The sequence below is a fragment of the Melopsittacus undulatus genome, chromosome Z (genome assembly GCF_012275295.1).
Source record: "Melopsittacus undulatus isolate bMelUnd1 chromosome Z, bMelUnd1.mat.Z, whole genome shotgun sequence".
Classification (NCBI taxonomy): domain Eukaryota; kingdom Metazoa; phylum Chordata; class Aves; order Psittaciformes; family Psittaculidae; genus Melopsittacus; species Melopsittacus undulatus.
The window spans coordinates 84,116,061-84,132,645 of NC_047557.1; the positions used below are offsets into that span (position 1 = coordinate 84,116,061).

Below are 16,585 nucleotides of genomic sequence, written 5' to 3' on the forward strand. Positions count from 1 at the left end.
AGAGGATATGGTATGGCAATTAGAAGGGTAAGCCTCGGGGCCACAGAACTGTACTCCACCATCTTATTTGTTGGCACATCTGCGGGTATTACAGGTTATAGTTCGCGTTTCCCTGCTCTTTTACAGCACTGTAAATCTTTATTTGTCCCTGTTTTAGGAACAAACGCATGTGCATGCAGAGCACGCTCAGACCTAGGTAAGCTGCCAGGGATATGGCCTCTCCAGCAAACGACCGCGACTCCCACCAGGCAAACGGGGGGGAGGCAACGTGAGCACCCGCTCCTCCTCCTCCTCCTCCTGCCGGGAAGGGCACGCCGAGCGGCGCGGCAGGGGCGGAGCAGCCGCCATGACGTTTCTCTGTGGCAACGAGTGAGCATCCTCAGAACACCAGCGGCGCTGCCGGCAGGAGGGGAGGTAACGTTGGCCGCCACAGCTGCCGGCCGCGCAGCTGCAGCCGCCGGCGAGGTTCCGGAGATCGGCACCGCGGCGGGGCGCGGTCTCTGTCCCACCTTGGGTCGGGTTGGCTTCCAGGGCGCGGTGCGTCGTGCCCGGACGTTCCCATCGCGTTCCTCTGCAGCATCCGGCCAGCCTCGGCTGCCGGTGAGGGGTGGCAGTGCGACAAATGCCGTGTATATTTGATTTAATTCTGAGGTTTTTTAGGAGTGCTTCAGGAAAGCCACCTGTGGGTGCCTCATCCTTGACAGCCCCGGGCGGGAAGCGGCTTGCCCTCGCCTTATGCCCAAGGCGCAGAGCAAGCCGCTTCCCGCCTGGGGGTGTCCAGGAGGCGTAAAATGTGCCTAAACCTTTCTTATTTTGTAGGGAAAACAGGGTAACCGCCATCTGTGGAGGGAGGAGCAACCACCTTGAGGTGAAATGAGCCCAATTCCTCCCTCCCGCAGCGCGACCCTGAGGGCCGGTCTCCTCAAGGCGTTCCCGCATGTGACAGCCCGTCATGTCGCGCACATGTCGGCTTGAGGGAGGCTTTCTGGAGCCACGTGTTGTATTTAGTTTGGCAGCAGGCGAATTATAAGGCTACGTTCTCCGCTCGGCTTGTAGCAGGATGTTTTCTGGTGGCGGGTGCGTGTAATTATAACTGTTCTGTTAATTAACTATTGCAGGAGGCTGAAGTGGATTTAGCAGTACCCTCAGGCGAGCATTCCTTTGCTTACTGGCATTTGGTAGTGATCTTGGTTGTTTATGTGTTTTCTAAGTGACACGCATTAAATGCAGCATGATTAGGTATGACTCAAAATTGCAGCTGAAGAGTACACATGGGTGTAGATTTGTAGGTAAGCATGTGCTTTCTGACATTGCTTTTCTCCTTTTGGAGAGGTTTCCACTTCTGTGCCCCAGCATAAAAAATAATATGAAATAGTTTAACAATCTTCTGTTTTTACCTGGGGCTTATTGTATAAAAGTCTTCAGATGTACCTCTCATTGCAGCTGCTTCATGAATTCTCAGCCTTGCTTCTGTCTAAACCAAGACTTGCCTACCACAAAGTCACTTGTTGAGAGCTTGTTTCTATTTTTTCTTTGGAAATACAGATTACAAATGTGAAGGTTACAGTGGCATACTATTTTCCAATCTAGCTAGCACAGTTCCCTAACTTTGAAGTGGCTTGGTTTGAAATCTAGGTTAATGTTACTGAGGTGGATTTGTCTAGGATTAGTACTTTAGGAAATTTTGAAAGTTTCTGAGACATTGTAATTCAATATCTGTTTGTGAGCTGATTATAGGTCTTTCCCTCATTGAATGTTCATAGCTTTATTTAGGATTTGTCTAAACATGTGGGTAGTATGTGCATTTGCTGAACATCTCTTGTGCAGCTGTGTCACTGGTATTCTCTTTCATACCTTTTTACATAATAAACTTATCTTGTCATTTTAAAAAATATTGATGTTACAACCATTTCTATTTTATCAGTTTGGTTTTTATTGCTCTAAAGATAGCTGTGAGCCCAAAATACTTGCTTGAACAGATTAGATCTTTACATTACATCCTGTCTGCTAACTGTATCTATAGTGAAGAAGTGATTCTTGTTTTCGCCAGAAACAAGAAAAACAGACTAGACAAACTAAGCTTTTCCCACTTCAGTGTTAAGACTGTTAGGTGCCTAAATATATACACTGCAAGGAGTGGGCATTTCTGGGACTTAACAACCTTTGCTCTGTTGGTGCTCAAGTCCCTGAAGACTTTCATGCTGTTTGCCTGTGTAGGGCAATCTTGACTCTTACCCAAAGGGCCAGTCTTTGTGTTCAAAAATAGGAGTTTTACAGCTGGTATATGTGAATATGAGTCAAAGTATATATGTAGTGCGATGTTACAAGAGGTGTTTTATGCAAGACAGCTACCTAAGACATAGGCAAGAACACTGGAAATCTTTGCTAATGAGCAGGTACTGTATAAGAATACAACAAAACATAGTAAGCTTTTAGCAGTTTGGTATTTCTCATTGGTCATTAACTCACTTGCAGATTCACCCCAAGCTGAACAAATGACAGGTCAGCTGCTGTCCTGCTCAGGGGGGAAGAGAGGGTCTTAGCAGATGGTTCCTCTTTCTCCTCTCTTAGAGGAGAGCCACCCTGTAACCACAGTTAGTGCTTTGCTAACTCCATGTTAGTCTTTATTAGCTCATTTGGTACATGGCCAAAGTGTGATAGGCCTTATCAGAATGTATATTTTTGGAGAGACAATGAAGTGATCCTAATTTGACGTCAGTGCCCTGATTTCATATCAAAGCTTTCTTTATGAACAACAGTGTCATTTCAGTAAGAAAATTCTACAGGTATCAGCAAAAATATTCCTCAGAACTGCAATGATTAGCAAAAAAAAAAAATGTTAAACTTGTATTGCACCAAGGGTGAATAATGAGGAAATCTATGTGTTAGGTTATGTGAAGGCATAAGCCTGCATTAGCCACAGCAGTCTTGTGGCAAGATGTTGATAACATTAGAAATCATTCTAAATTATATTAACTGCATTGTTGCAGGATTGTTGTATGTTAGACAGTATGTGCTATTTGTCTCTGGTTCTGCTCTTCCAAGCCTCTTTTATGTTTCCAAAAGACATTCTGTGTCAACAATGTATCTTAATATATGTGTTTTTTCCCTCTATATTGCTAACCTTGACATAGCTTCAGTTTTCTCTGGTTTTGCCTCTCTTTTCCTTTGTAGGTGGGGTTTTTGGTTTTCTTTTTTAGGTGGTGGTGGGTTTTTTGTTTTGGTTTTTGTGTTCTTTTTCTTTTTTTTCAGTTGGTCAAAGCTGCTGACTTTAGTTACAGTTAAGATTAAGTGAAGTGTTGCAGGAAAAAACTGCCAATAGTTTGTTTGTATCATAGAGGTCGTGTAACAAAACACACAGCTTGGGCAGATAAGCAATTCCTGCCCTGAAGGCTTTAAGGATATAAACCAAACAAAGTTAGGAGAACGAAGTGCCAAATCTTGAGTGATCTGTTGCACAGCCTTCATGCAAATCCTAGTTATCAGCAGATCCCTGAGATATGGAAAAAAAAAAAGCAGACTCGAAGAGGAAGAAAGAATATTGGGACACAAAACAACCTAGGTTGAGCAATACTGTGGTTGTTTTTTCCCTGGGTAGAGCAGGGCAAGAAGCATTCAAAGTCATCAGTGACAATACAGAACTACAGTCACATGCTGGTAATTGAAGTGGAGGCATTTGAACAGTGACAGGGTCTGTAGTTATAGGTAATTAAATGTACCTCTGAACTTCAGGCCATGAGGCATATCACGTTCACTCTTAGTGCAAAACTGCTGTGTGTGAACACAGCAGATTTGATTTGATTTGAATGATCTGATTGATTTGAATCAAATAATGAAAATACCTGGGTATTCGAAGTAATAATGTTTATGCTTCTGAACAAGTCATTCTTTGAAAAGTGTTGTAGGAGGAAATGGTGGTGTGGTTTGACACTGACTGGCAAATAAGTACCACTCAGGAGAAAATTAACTCTATTTCGGCTATGTGGAGCAAGAAATCATAAAGCTGTATAGATATCACGAAAATTATATTTTACATCCGTGAGTCAATTCTCAACATATTACTCAGTTTTGTCCTTTAGCTGGAAGGGCGAAGAATGAATATGGCATATTTTCAAACTTGTCAGTCAGGTGTCATAGTAATAGCTGTAATATTCTTGGGTTTTTTTTTCTGCTGACATTTGTTCAGACTGATTTGCCTTTTGAAATACCTGTGCAAATAATGTCCTGTCCGAGTCAAAATGAAAATTAAAAGACTCAAGTTGGAGTTTATGAGACACAAGTGTTCTTTACATCCACTTCTTTCAGTCAAATTAGTCATGAAGACATCTGCTTTGATTAGTTGTCCTGCAGATTTACACATCTGTGCTTTCTCATGACTGCATCATATTTTGCAATGGATTAGTATAACAATTTATATTCACTTACACACTAATAACTAAACTTTCTCTTGTAAAGCAAACGAAATAACCTTACAAGCTCACAAGTCACATGCTTTTTTGAAGACTTAGTTCTTCTAAACCAGTTACAGAAAATCAGCCAGCATGAATTTTGCACAAGATAGGTGTAAGAGATAATAACAAGAAGGACCATTAACAAGGTGGTGACATGAATTTGCTTTTGTCTTCCATTGCAGTTTTGAGCACAGTTATCTGTAAAAACTGTGTGGATGTCTCTCCCTCAATTAGTTTAATTTTATCAGAGGCACTTCATAATAACTGTAAAATTTTTAAGTTCTGAAACAGCAGATTTAATTTCTGGAAGTTTGAAAATTTTTAGTCTAATTAAAAGCATGAAATTTGCTTGCTTTTATGTGTGACACTAGATAAGATGTTGACTCCTGTACCAGTGATAAAATATGTATTTAGTAATCAACCACCTTTAAACGTTTTTAAATACTGAGGGAAAGAAAGGCATCTCACTAAACAGATTGAGGATCTCATTTTACATTATTTAATAGAGCACAGCTTCCATTTTAATGTGGGAAAAGCTAGAATATTCACGAGTTGGAAATGAATGATGTAATGTGTTTCAGTAAATGATTCATACTCTATTTCCATGTAAGTTACTTTTTTATAGATTGAAAATAATTTTTAGTATTTTCATCTCTTCAAAGGTTCAGGGGTGTCAGGTCAGATTTTCTATACTGCACTATAAGGTGTTGCTTTATGGTAAAAGAAGAGTATGATTACAGAGAGTTCCCTGCAGAAACGAGTGCCTCTGCATGAGCAAAACTTTGTATATTCATATATTACTAGATGCATTGATACATCTGTAGCTTGGCTGATTGCATACTGCCCTTTCAAAGTCCCCATACTCATGTTTGTTGTTCCCTTAGTTGATAAGGTTATTGTTGGAATAACAGACCTGTTGTAAATTTAGTGCTACCCCAAAAAAGCTGCAAAATTATTCCCACACCTCCACCACCCCCCCCACCCCCTCCACCCCCCCAATCAGCTGCTTTATTCTAACTGATATTTCTGTCTATAGTAAATGGCTGAAGAATACACTGAGGGTTTAGTGAAGGGCAGGGCAAATGACTCTTAGTGCATCCTCGTAATTATGTTGGCCCTGTTCTTTAAGTAGCTCATAGTAAGCAAAGGTACAGCTGCAATTTAAGCTGGTTCCCATACAAGACTGTTCCTTGAATTGTTTATTTCTTACTTGAACATATATAAAATGGGCCTTATTCAAGATTGCAGCTAATTGTCAGTATATTTTTGTGCTAGTAAATGTCATTAAGCAGTTAACTTGCTTTTGGAAGGCATGGGAAAATTTCCTGGCTCTTCTCTAAATGGTCATTTCTGAAGATGAGGAAAAAGTTTATTTAATTTCTTTGTTCTTAAATAGTGTTAAATACAGTTGCTAATGGAGGAATTTGGATTTAAACTACTGTGGGTTCTTTTCACATGCAGGCTGCACCCTTAGATAACTCCAAGAAATGAGGCAGTGGGAACTGGGAACAGTTTTGGGGAGGGAGCAAACTATAGAATCAGTTAAAAGTAAAGAGCTGAATCAAGGGGATTCTGGTATCTCTTCACATTGCCCTTACTGAGAGCCTACACACTGCGCTAACAACATGCACAACTGATTAGATCACTCGTAACTTACAAGTACAATAATTTGATTAATCTTTTAGTACTGCAGTAAATCTATGATCATGCTTAGAACTTCTAACTTGGTTTTACAGTGCTTGCTTTTCTATATCACCTTTCTTTGCTTCCATCCATTCTTTCTTCCTTTTCAACACTGGAGTCGTTAAATACTGCCCTTCCTATGGTTTTGGTTGTCTGGGTGTTTTGTTTCATTTTGTTTTTTCCAAAGGTACAAATTCCTTTCTGAGTTTAAGTTAATTGGAATTTGTCTCTTGCTCTGTATGTGTTGATTTTTCTGTTTAACTATGCATGAATTTACCATTGTGTAGGAACATATATGAAACAACCTTTGTAAACTGTGGCGTAAAGAGGTGTAAAGAAGACTTGGCAAGAAAGTCCTGGGATAAAAAAATGTTATAATTTAGCTGTCTGTGTTTTGTTTTAGATTGTGATTTGGAGTCGTGGAGAATTCACAGTTTTTCCAGAATGGGAGAAAGGACAGATTATACGAAGTCGCATAGTTCACTGGCTGAATACAGCCCAGTAAATAAATCAGACAGGACAGATCCAAGTGACTGCTGTGAAATGCAGGATGGAAAACAAAATACAATGCAACTGAAGAAAGAAATATCTTTGATAAATGGGATAAGCCTTATAGTAGGCAACATGATTGGTTCAGGTATCTTTGTCTCTCCCAAAGGAGTTCTCATCTACAGCAAATCTTACGGATTGTCTCTAGTAATTTGGGCAATTGGAGGGATTTTTTCAGTCTTTGGAGCTTTGTGCTATGCTGAACTCGGAACCACTATTACAAAGTCTGGAGCTAGCTATGCATATATCTTGGAATCTTTTGGGAGCTTCATTGCTTTTATTCGTTTATGGACCTCACTCCTAATTGTTGAACCAACTAGCCAGGCAATTATTGCCATCACCTTTGCTAACTACATAGTTCAGCCTTTCTTCCCTTCTTGTGATCCTCCGTATTTGGCTTGCCGTCTCATAGCAGCTGCTTGTGAATGTAAGTATTTCCTGAAATTTACTGTGATAACTTTTTTATCCAGGGTTAAGTTTTATTAAAGCAAATCCTAGCTAGTCTCATAGTTGCTGCATACTGAACTTGAAATGGTTTGACTTACAGTGGGAAAAGAAGAATTCCCAGCACATGAATTACTTGCAGGTGTTCAGTCAATGAATTATCATTTTCTCATTCGGAAGCAGAACAAGGTATTTAACTCTTTCAAGTTTACTTACATGCAAAAATAGGGGAAAAAGTTTGTTTTCCCTCAAAGGTATATTCAGTCAAACCTGAAGGTCCTCTTGGTCTGGTCTAAGAGTTGCTGTAGAACAGCTCTTGTGCTATAAATTCTGGTGTAAAATATTTTACAATAGCCTCTCAATATAAACATACATAAATACTTAATGTAGTAGGATTTCAAAAGATCATTTATTCAGGATTATTCCTAATGCTTATGATTAATTGTACCTGTTGTAAAGATGTTTTGAAAAGCAACATTTTGTGTGCACATAAAACAAAAAATCAGCCAGCTCTGTTGGTCAGTACAGGGGAACAATGTCCACCTGCTTCAAATGATGACTGTTCTGCTGTATCAAAAGCATGAAACTGTATGATTGCACTGTGTGTGTCTTACTTAATTTTAGGTATTTCCTATTAAAAGTATTTATGTACATATTTTACATTTCCAGTGTAGATGTAGAAAGACAATGTGATGTCCTCTACACGTGCTGCTCAGAGAGAGGATTTAGCACCATTCTCTTTAGTGGAGACATGATGGCGAGATTACTATCATATAGGTGGAACAACTTTCTTTAACAGTCCGTTTTAGGGTTTAACTGCTTGTTATCTCCTGCTGTAGGTGTTAGTGCTGAAACTCACCCCTACTCTACAACTTCATTTAGCTGTTCTGTTAAGGCCTGTGGTTCTCCCTGGCCTGACAGGATTTGTGTGTCAAATCTTTAGCTCTAGGTATGAGTTGTAATATATTAATTAAGTTGCTGGGAGTGGAAGGCTTAACACTGGTTAAGTTACAGGTTGTATGTGAGAATTGGTGGGTTTGTTGTGGGGTTTCTTTTTTAAACTGTAGCAATAACAATACTAGATCTAGTGTGAGATCAGTGTTACTGATAAGTAATGCTGTATAAGACTCATTTTGGCAATGGGGGTGGCATCTGGTGTTGCAGAACTAAACTTGGCAGTTTACTAAAGTTCTCAGGGACTTCTAAATAGCTAAACAATAATTAAGTTGAGAAAAGCAAGAGAGAATAATTGTAATAAAAGAGGGAGGAGATGTGGCTTACTCAGTTTCTTAGTAAATTTTTTTTAGGTACCAGAGACAAAGTAGCATTTAATCTGAAGGAGAGACAGACCAAGCCCTAACTCACTAAAATAAGGAGTTAACAGTTACTTCTAGTGAAAGCTGCTTAAAAAAAAAAAAAAAAGAAAAAGAAAAAAGGCTGAAATAAACCCTGTGAGCAAATGCGCCATAGATATTACTGATCATGAAAACTGAATAGCAGAGACCAAGCAGGGTTGTTGTTTTTCCTGAGAGCTGTTTGGCAGCCGCAGCAGTCCTGACTTGAAATTTGATGCAACTGTTTTTTTCCCCTCATCATGCCAAGCTCAATGGAATCTCATTCAGCTATTCCACTTGGCTGGACTGTCTGGTATAACAGTGCTATACTTTTGAGATCATTACCTTTCCTTTGTTATCTTTTATAAATTATTACTTTTCTATTTGGTAACTGTGCTAAGTACACTTTTATCTTAATAGTGTCACATTAATCTCGGATTATGGGAAAGGAAATGATTTATCAGATCTTTTAATTTACTCTTGATTGCTATTTCCTTTACTTCTTAAACAATCAAGTTTAGTTTTCATTTAGATGCATATTTAAAATACATAGTGCAAGAAAACTGTTTGGAGATAAAAAGTACAGTAGAAAATAACCACTGCTTCACTAGCTAGAGAAAAACCTGAGATTTGGGGGTAATACTTAAACTTCCTGGTAAGAATGTATAATGTAATTATAATCTGGATAGCAAATACATGTGTTTTGTTCAGTAAAGAAAACTGAAGATAGTGAATCATATTCTGTATTCAGCATTTGAGTACAGGCAGAGGTTGGCTAGCTCTCCATTAGAGGAAAAAATAATAAATGCAAAACCAAAAAGTTGAAAGCCATGAGAACAACATATTTAAACAAGTTTGAAAAGTGTTTATTGGGGAAGTTGACCATGTGAGTAAGTATAGTCAGCCACTGTTACTAAAATTTGTGAAATCTGTTGACTTGAGTCTAATTTCAAGTTCCATTACAATATTGTGAAATAGGTCTTGACACTAATTTATTTTGGGATAGAGGGAGAAATGCACTCAGGATAGTCATTACTTACTACCAGTTCTTAAAAGTACAGATTAATATCACATTAGCTCTAATGTTATTTGGTCAGATCTGTTTTAACTTCACTTAGTAATGCAGTATAATACAACTGGAAAAGATTATTGAATTGCCTGTAACCATATTCAGTATTGCAAAAACTCCATGGATGTTGAACTCAGCCTAACAAGGGAGGATAAAAAAACTTTCTTAAACACTATTTTGCTTGCCTAAAGGAATTTCTAGGTAATCTTTAATTTATCAGAACAGTATTGATATATAAATATTAATTATTTCATTTAGTGGTTTCTTTAGCTTCAAGATAGTTGCAGGGTGCAGCTGATGAGGGGTAGTGTTAAGAAAATGGGCATATAATCAGAGAAAAGGAGGTTCTTCCCTTCCATCTTTTGAAACATTAGGTTTAGAACATCTGTTTCCTGCTGTTTTGTTTAAAAAAGTGTTTCAGTACCAGTGTGTATTTTGCTGAATTTAACCTAAGTGTTAGTATAACATGTAAGTGCATATTTAGATTCCGATTTAAAATCTTCGAATAATGGATTAAACCAAATATTGTTCAAATAGTATTTTAATTTCTTTTTCTTTCTTTTTTTTTCCCCTCCTCCCCTTCACAGGTCTTCTAACATTTATAAATTGTGCCTACGTTAAATGGGGAACACGAGTACAGGATATATTTACTTATGCTAAAGTTACTGCTCTTATTGTCATCATCATAACTGGACTTGTTAAAATATGCCAGGGTAAGCTTATAAAATAAAAGCAAAGGTTTGTATTTATCAGTTTAACTGGGTAGCTAAAGGCTGTAAAATACCTCCATATGTGTTCTTAAATGCCTTGGTAGAGCATAATATAGCTACTTTGAAAACATCAGTAATACCAATGTTAGTCATTATCATGACATTATATCATGAGAAGCTATCCTATCTCAGTTGACTTTGAACTGGGTAAAAGAAGGTAACTGATTGCTCAGCAGTGTTGTGGAATTTACAGCCTGCAGTATAGAATAATAAAGGAAATGAAAACAGCAAAATACAGAGCTGGCAAAATACAGTGGGAGCAGAGAAAGCTGTAGATTTCTGTATGGAACATAGTGCTTTACAATGAGATCAACTAATTTTTTTTTTTTCCCCTCAAAATGAGTTTTGTGCAAGTCTGAAAGTGACTAAATTAAAGCAAAAATAAATTTGTAAGAACATGCCAATAGGTCTGTAAAACCTCAGCTCTTTTTTGTTCATATCCCGAGTTCTCTTATAGCTGTTGAAAATTAGAAAGTTGCTGGGGTTTTGGATTTTTTTTTAATTTATTTTATTTTTAATTTGTGTCTGTGTTGGCAATAAGGATTCAAGTTAGAGAAATTCTGAATTTAGTTTTGTTCTTAGCCCTTGCTTTAGGGAGAATTTATTGGTGTATTAGCTTAAAAAAAAATTACCCTTCTTTCAAAGCTGCCATAAAGGTCTTTCCTGGCAGGTTGTGTCCTTTGCTCTAACCAGTTATTGTTGAAAGTCCATGAGCAAGATAATTATTCTGAATGGAGCAAGGATATGTGAGCAGCATGCTGGGGTGCTTAATCCTTAGCACACCTGTCCATCCGTTGTTTTGTAGATACTGAGCTTGTTCACTACTAATTTCCTTGACATTGTCTCCCTTCTGTGTTTTTAACTCAGCAGTTACTCTGCCTGTGTCTGTGCAATAGCACATGTCTTTTGAGGATAAAAAGTGGGGAAGAGAAATAAGTGAAAATATTCTAGAGGCCTGAAATACTTCCCTGGCTCATTTTGATGAAGTCTAAATATTTCAGGATGCACAGTGCAGGGCATGTTTTGGAATTACATAGTAACTCACCTTTCTCTATTGGGTGTTTTTGTTCAGGTGTGCCTGTATATGTAAATTAGTCTGAATATATAAAAAATGCCATTGATGAGTTTGTCTTGACTTGCTTAAAGTCAAAAGATGGCACAAGTTCTCACAAATGCTGGTGCAAAAGACCCATGCACTTTTTCTTTTAGCTTGGGAAAATTTTATCATGTAATAATAATATTTTACATTCTGTTAATTGCCTTTGGTTTTCTATTTTTCAAAGGTGAAACTTAAAACTCTATTTAGTTACTGGGTTTTTTTGTTGTTTTTGTTGTTATCCAAAATTATCTGTAATATTTGTTTTCTGAATAGGCTAAATGATTGAAAACTTAGAAGTATGTAGAAGGACAGAGTAGATTGTAAATATATATGTTATATAAAATACCCTTAGCCTGAGTCATTGCTGATTGTTTGTAGCTTAGTCTGTACTTAATGTTCATGAACTTACTGTGCCATTATGGACAAAGCATTTAATTATAGAACAGTATCATCCACAGAGCATAATTTTTAGTAGTCTAAATGCCATGCTTATTGTCATGGCTGACACACAGAGTAGAACTGGAAAAAGAGTTTAAGAAGCACTTTGAAAGAATTAGTTTTAATTAGGTTTTTTGTATTTGTGTGCCAAAATGAAGAAAAAAAATTACTAGCTTATTTTATTATCCTGTACCTCACTACATGTTTTCCACACACAGGACATTCATCGCACTTTGAGAACTCTTTCGAGGGATCCTCTTTTGATGTTGGAGACATTTCCCTCGCACTCTACTCTGCCTTGTTCTCTTACTCTGGTTGGGATACACTCAATTTTGTAACGGAGGAAATAAAAAACCCAGAAAGGTAAGCAATTTGAGCTTTCTAGACCTGAATAGTTCCCAAGTTGCTTGTTTTGTGGCTGTTCTGAGCTTATACAGAAATGAGTAGAACTGCTCTGTACTTGATAAGGCTGTGAACAGCTACTAGTGAAGATTCGTTAAATGCCATTAAAAAGAAGGCGGGGGGGGGGGAAGGTAAGAACACCTGCTATTTATAGGCATCGTTCTTGTAACAGTTGAAGCTGGTGAAGTGAACTTCAGATTTCACCTTTCTGTGTTGCCTGTTCTTGGGAATAATGAGATGTTCCAGACTTACATAAAATTACTCCAATAATTAAATGTTTTTAATATTCACTTGATTCATAGTACCCTCATGCTTGTCCAGTCAAAAGTTACAATCCACAAATCAAATTTGAAAGAGGCCCTTGGCTTTAATATTGGGTGATGCAAAGTCCTTAAAACGCCATTTCACCTTTTTGTTACATTATGTAACATTTCTGAGTTAATTTCTAAGTGGTTTTCTAATTCCATTTCTTCTCTTCACTGAGGTTCACAGGTCTCTGACTGTGAGTGTACAACCTGGAAGCAGCGTCAGAACTCCCATTTACTAATTTACTGATTTATTGGGGGGGGTGGGGTGGTGGTGGTGTGTGTGTTTGTTTTTCAGCTTCCACAGCATCAGACAGCCCCAGCTGGAGTTTTGGGTCTCTTGAAATTTTTGAGGAAACTTCCAAAGTGCATTTAATTTTTCTGCTTTGTTTGTTTTTATTGTTACTGAAAACCATATTTGTGGCAAATGCTGATCTATGTCACCATCCTGTGTTTGATTTCAAACTGGGCAAATGTGAGAGTAGCACTCTCAGTTCTGCTTCCGCTTTTGGGACATTTGAATGTCCCTGTGAGCTTTGGGGAAAAATAAGGCTGAGAAAAGCCAAAGCCTAAAATTGAAAGTTTGCTTCTGATCTGCAGTTTATCCCTGTGTAGCTGCAGACTCAGGGCTGTGATATCTCAGTTTTGAATTAAAATGTACCTGTTTAGATCTAGAGATTTTCATGTTACTCTAGACTTTTTTTGAGCTACTTTCTAGATGTGTTTGCTAGTAAGGAACACCACATCTTGAGATTCACAGCTGTGTAGCAATTTTGGATCTGCCCTCTGCATCTCTGTTTTCTGCAGTTGCACCACCTAGTTAGTTTTCTGCAGTGAGTATAGAGGAGAAGACTGGGGTTTTGGTTTGGTTTAGTTGATCTCCCTGCATCATTTGCAGAAGTAGATGCTAGAAGAACAGCAGCAATCCTTAAGGAGAATAAATGCAGTGGCTCAGAGCTCTGCCTTTTGTGTTCTAGTTGTGGTAATTAACATGGCCAGTAGGAAATAATTTAAAGCATGTAAATTTGAAGGCTGTTATGGGTCTGGAAACTCCGAGGCTAGGGTGCTTGATGAGCGCTTGCACAGAATCCATTTTTAGGCTTAATTTAAGTTTTAAGGTATTGCAAAATATTAATTTCTTTCCCAGTATTATACATTAGAATTTCTAGTTTTAAAAGAAATAAAACTCTGCCAGAGATACATATTTTGAAATCTTTATTCTGTCTTTATTTGTTTATTTATTTTTAATCTCTACGGTAAAGAATTTAGATAAGCGAGTTTATTCTGTTACTAATGGATTTTTTTCCCCTGGGTTGGGGGTTTGGTTTTGTTTTTGTCTTACAGGAACCTGCCACTGGCTATTGCAGTGTCTATGCCAATTGTGACTGTTATCTATATTATGACCAATATAGCTTACTATACAGTTCTGGATGTTGAAGCCGTTCTTTCCAGTGATGCTGTGGCAGTGGTAAGACTTTTCACTTTTTAGGGATGCATTTTATTTTGAAGAACAATCCAGGAAAAATCCCTCTTTCCTGATTACAGGGGGACAAAACAGCTCATCATGAATAATATAATCTTTCATAGAAAAGCAGTTAATGAATTCACATATAACAATAATATATTAACAGATTTAGTAAAACAAGCACAGATACATCTTGTTAGTGTATTTTGCAGAGATGCTAATTAAACTTGTGCATGTTGAGCTGATTGTAAGTTAGACTCATTAGTATAAATTGTCTTTATGCTGCAGTGTTTAGGAAGCTGAAGCACTAAGCAGAACAGCTGCACTGAGCTGAATTGTTGAGCTAATAATTGGTGCAATGCATATCTGCACATGGATGTGTTACAGCTCAGCTATGACAAGGTTTATCTCCTTTTAACTTAAGTCACTGTTTACTTAACAGTGTATTATTTCTAACAACTTTTAATATTAAGAGTCATTATTATATGGATGAAAATCTGAATCCAGTTCAAATATATAAGCTTCTTAAAGTAAAAGCTGGTCAAAACATGTATTATACTTAAAGCTAATTATTAAACAGAGTGAAGGGTTTTATTGCCCTGTAGCTAGTGAGTTAATTGGGTAGTTCTGATTATTGTGTCCTTTAGAGTTGAGACTTGGAAAATTTAATCTTCTTCTGTTTTTTTAAATTGGTAGAAAAAAATAGCTTTCCTTCATTTTACTTTCCTAACTGGCTTCTAAAATATAAGTAGTTAGACAATGGACAGAGAGTTTTAAATACATCAAATAAAGGAAGTATTCAGTATGTTCCCACAGAGTATTATTATGATTAAAAACCATGGCTTAGCAATCAGCAAACTCTTGTTGCAGATTTTAGGCAGATGGTTCCGCAAAAGCACTTACTTGAATTTCCTTCATACTTGACAAATATTTGTGTTTGATGTAAGATTTCAAAATGTGGGCTATATGTGTTATTTCACATGTAATTATGTAGATGTTTATTTCAAAATTTATTGAAATAAACTTTAATTCTTTGCCTCTTTTTAGCTAGAATATGGGAATACAAAGTTGTCATAAAATATATTGTGAAAAACTTAATACTTTAGAAGAAAACAAAGCAAGAAAAGGACAGAGAATATTTGATTTTGAATAAGCATATGCTGTAAGGGGTAATAAAATCTCCAGGAATATTTATTTCTGTTGTTGGCTACAGTATGCTTTATAAAGTACCTTCCAGTGACTGATAATGAAATTTTTAATTCTTGTCTATAATTTAATTAATCTAGATAAAACTAAAAGACAGTGCACAATCCACTGTCCGTCGTGACTTCTGTAAAGCAACATGAGATTGCTTTTTGTTAACAAAGACTTGGAAAATACATTCCTTTGACAGCAATGAAATTATTCTCCTATCCAGCCTATCCCCTCAGAGTATTCTGTGCCTGCTCTACTGCTCCTGCACTTTGTCATCACAGAGGTTTATACAGCCATGTGGCAAATAGGATAAGGAAAACTGATCCATCCTGTGAGGTGGGGGGAATGATTCACTGTGGGCCTGTCCAATGTTACCGTACACAACAAGTGGTAGCACTGCAGCAACAATTGGTGGCCAGATGGAGGGATGTCAGATGCTTGAACCTTACTACACGTGTGAAACCCAGACCTAAATGCTTATTACTTTATGTACACTTCATTTAGTTGTTTTTTGACATTGATTTTGACCTAAAGTGAGTATATATTTGTTTTTGTTTGTGTGTATGCATTTATGTATAGACACATGCTGTGTAATTTTACAAGAAATGGTAATAATCAGAACTGGTTAGGTCAGGTCTTCCTGTCTAGTACAGGATGCATCTAGATATTGAGGAGGAAAAAGGAAAACTTAAGAATTTATATGAAGTCTTTAGTCAGTCTAATTACATGCAGAGATATTTTGCAATCAGGATAAGAATGAAAAAATACACTTTTTTTTTGAAAGTTATTAGGGGATTTGCTTGTTGTGCTAATTTTAATGCAACTTAAACAAGTGACTTGCTTTGAAAGTCTAGAACTGTGCTTTTTCAATAGATTCCAGGATTGCCAAATACTTGCACTACTGTTCTATCTAAAGGCGTTTTTGCTGAGGTGTCTCATCAGCTGGCAAACAATGGTCTTCTGATTATCACTACTTATATTTCTTTTAGAATGATAAGGTGAAGGTGCAGCTTAAGTTTAATATTTAACACATGACACATTAAAGATTCCTTTTCATTGTGATGTGAATTTAATTATCCAGTTTTATGAAGCTAACTTTAAGCTTGATCTGCCAGTACGTTAGCAAGTAGTGTGGACTTCTGATAGGATGTCTGTATAGCAGAACAGTTGATGCTCAGGATGTAACACATGCACTACACATACTTTCAGCAGTGTTTTGCTTTGTACTACCTCTAGTGAGATTCTGTGCTGAATGCTTATGGATGGTTGGATTGCAGTAGAGGAGTGCTGTAGGCATGCTCTAGAAGTTCATCTTCCAATTTAGCCTGTTATAGCAGGAAACAAGTGTTTTACTTGGAATACCTAAAAATGATTCCTGGTTG

General features: G+C 37.3%; 1 protein-coding gene across 3 annotated transcripts in view; it reads left to right on the forward strand.

Moving 5' to 3' along the window:
* The first annotated feature begins 356 nt into the window (after positions 1-356).
* SLC7A6 (solute carrier family 7 member 6) overlaps positions 357-16,585 on the forward strand; it is a 28,631-nt gene continuing 12,402 nt past the window's right edge. Inside the window, exons 1-5 of one of the 3 annotated variants that reach the window (XM_013129838.3) lie at positions 357-414; positions 6,538-7,110; positions 10,118-10,243; positions 12,056-12,200; positions 13,889-14,012. In XM_013129838.3, the coding sequence (XP_012985292.2) occupies positions 6,579-7,110; positions 10,118-10,243; positions 12,056-12,200; positions 13,889-14,012 (927 nt within the window). In that variant the 5' untranslated portion in view covers positions 357-414; positions 6,538-6,578. The other 2 variants (XM_031051946.2, XM_031051945.2) reach the window with 2 other exon arrangements.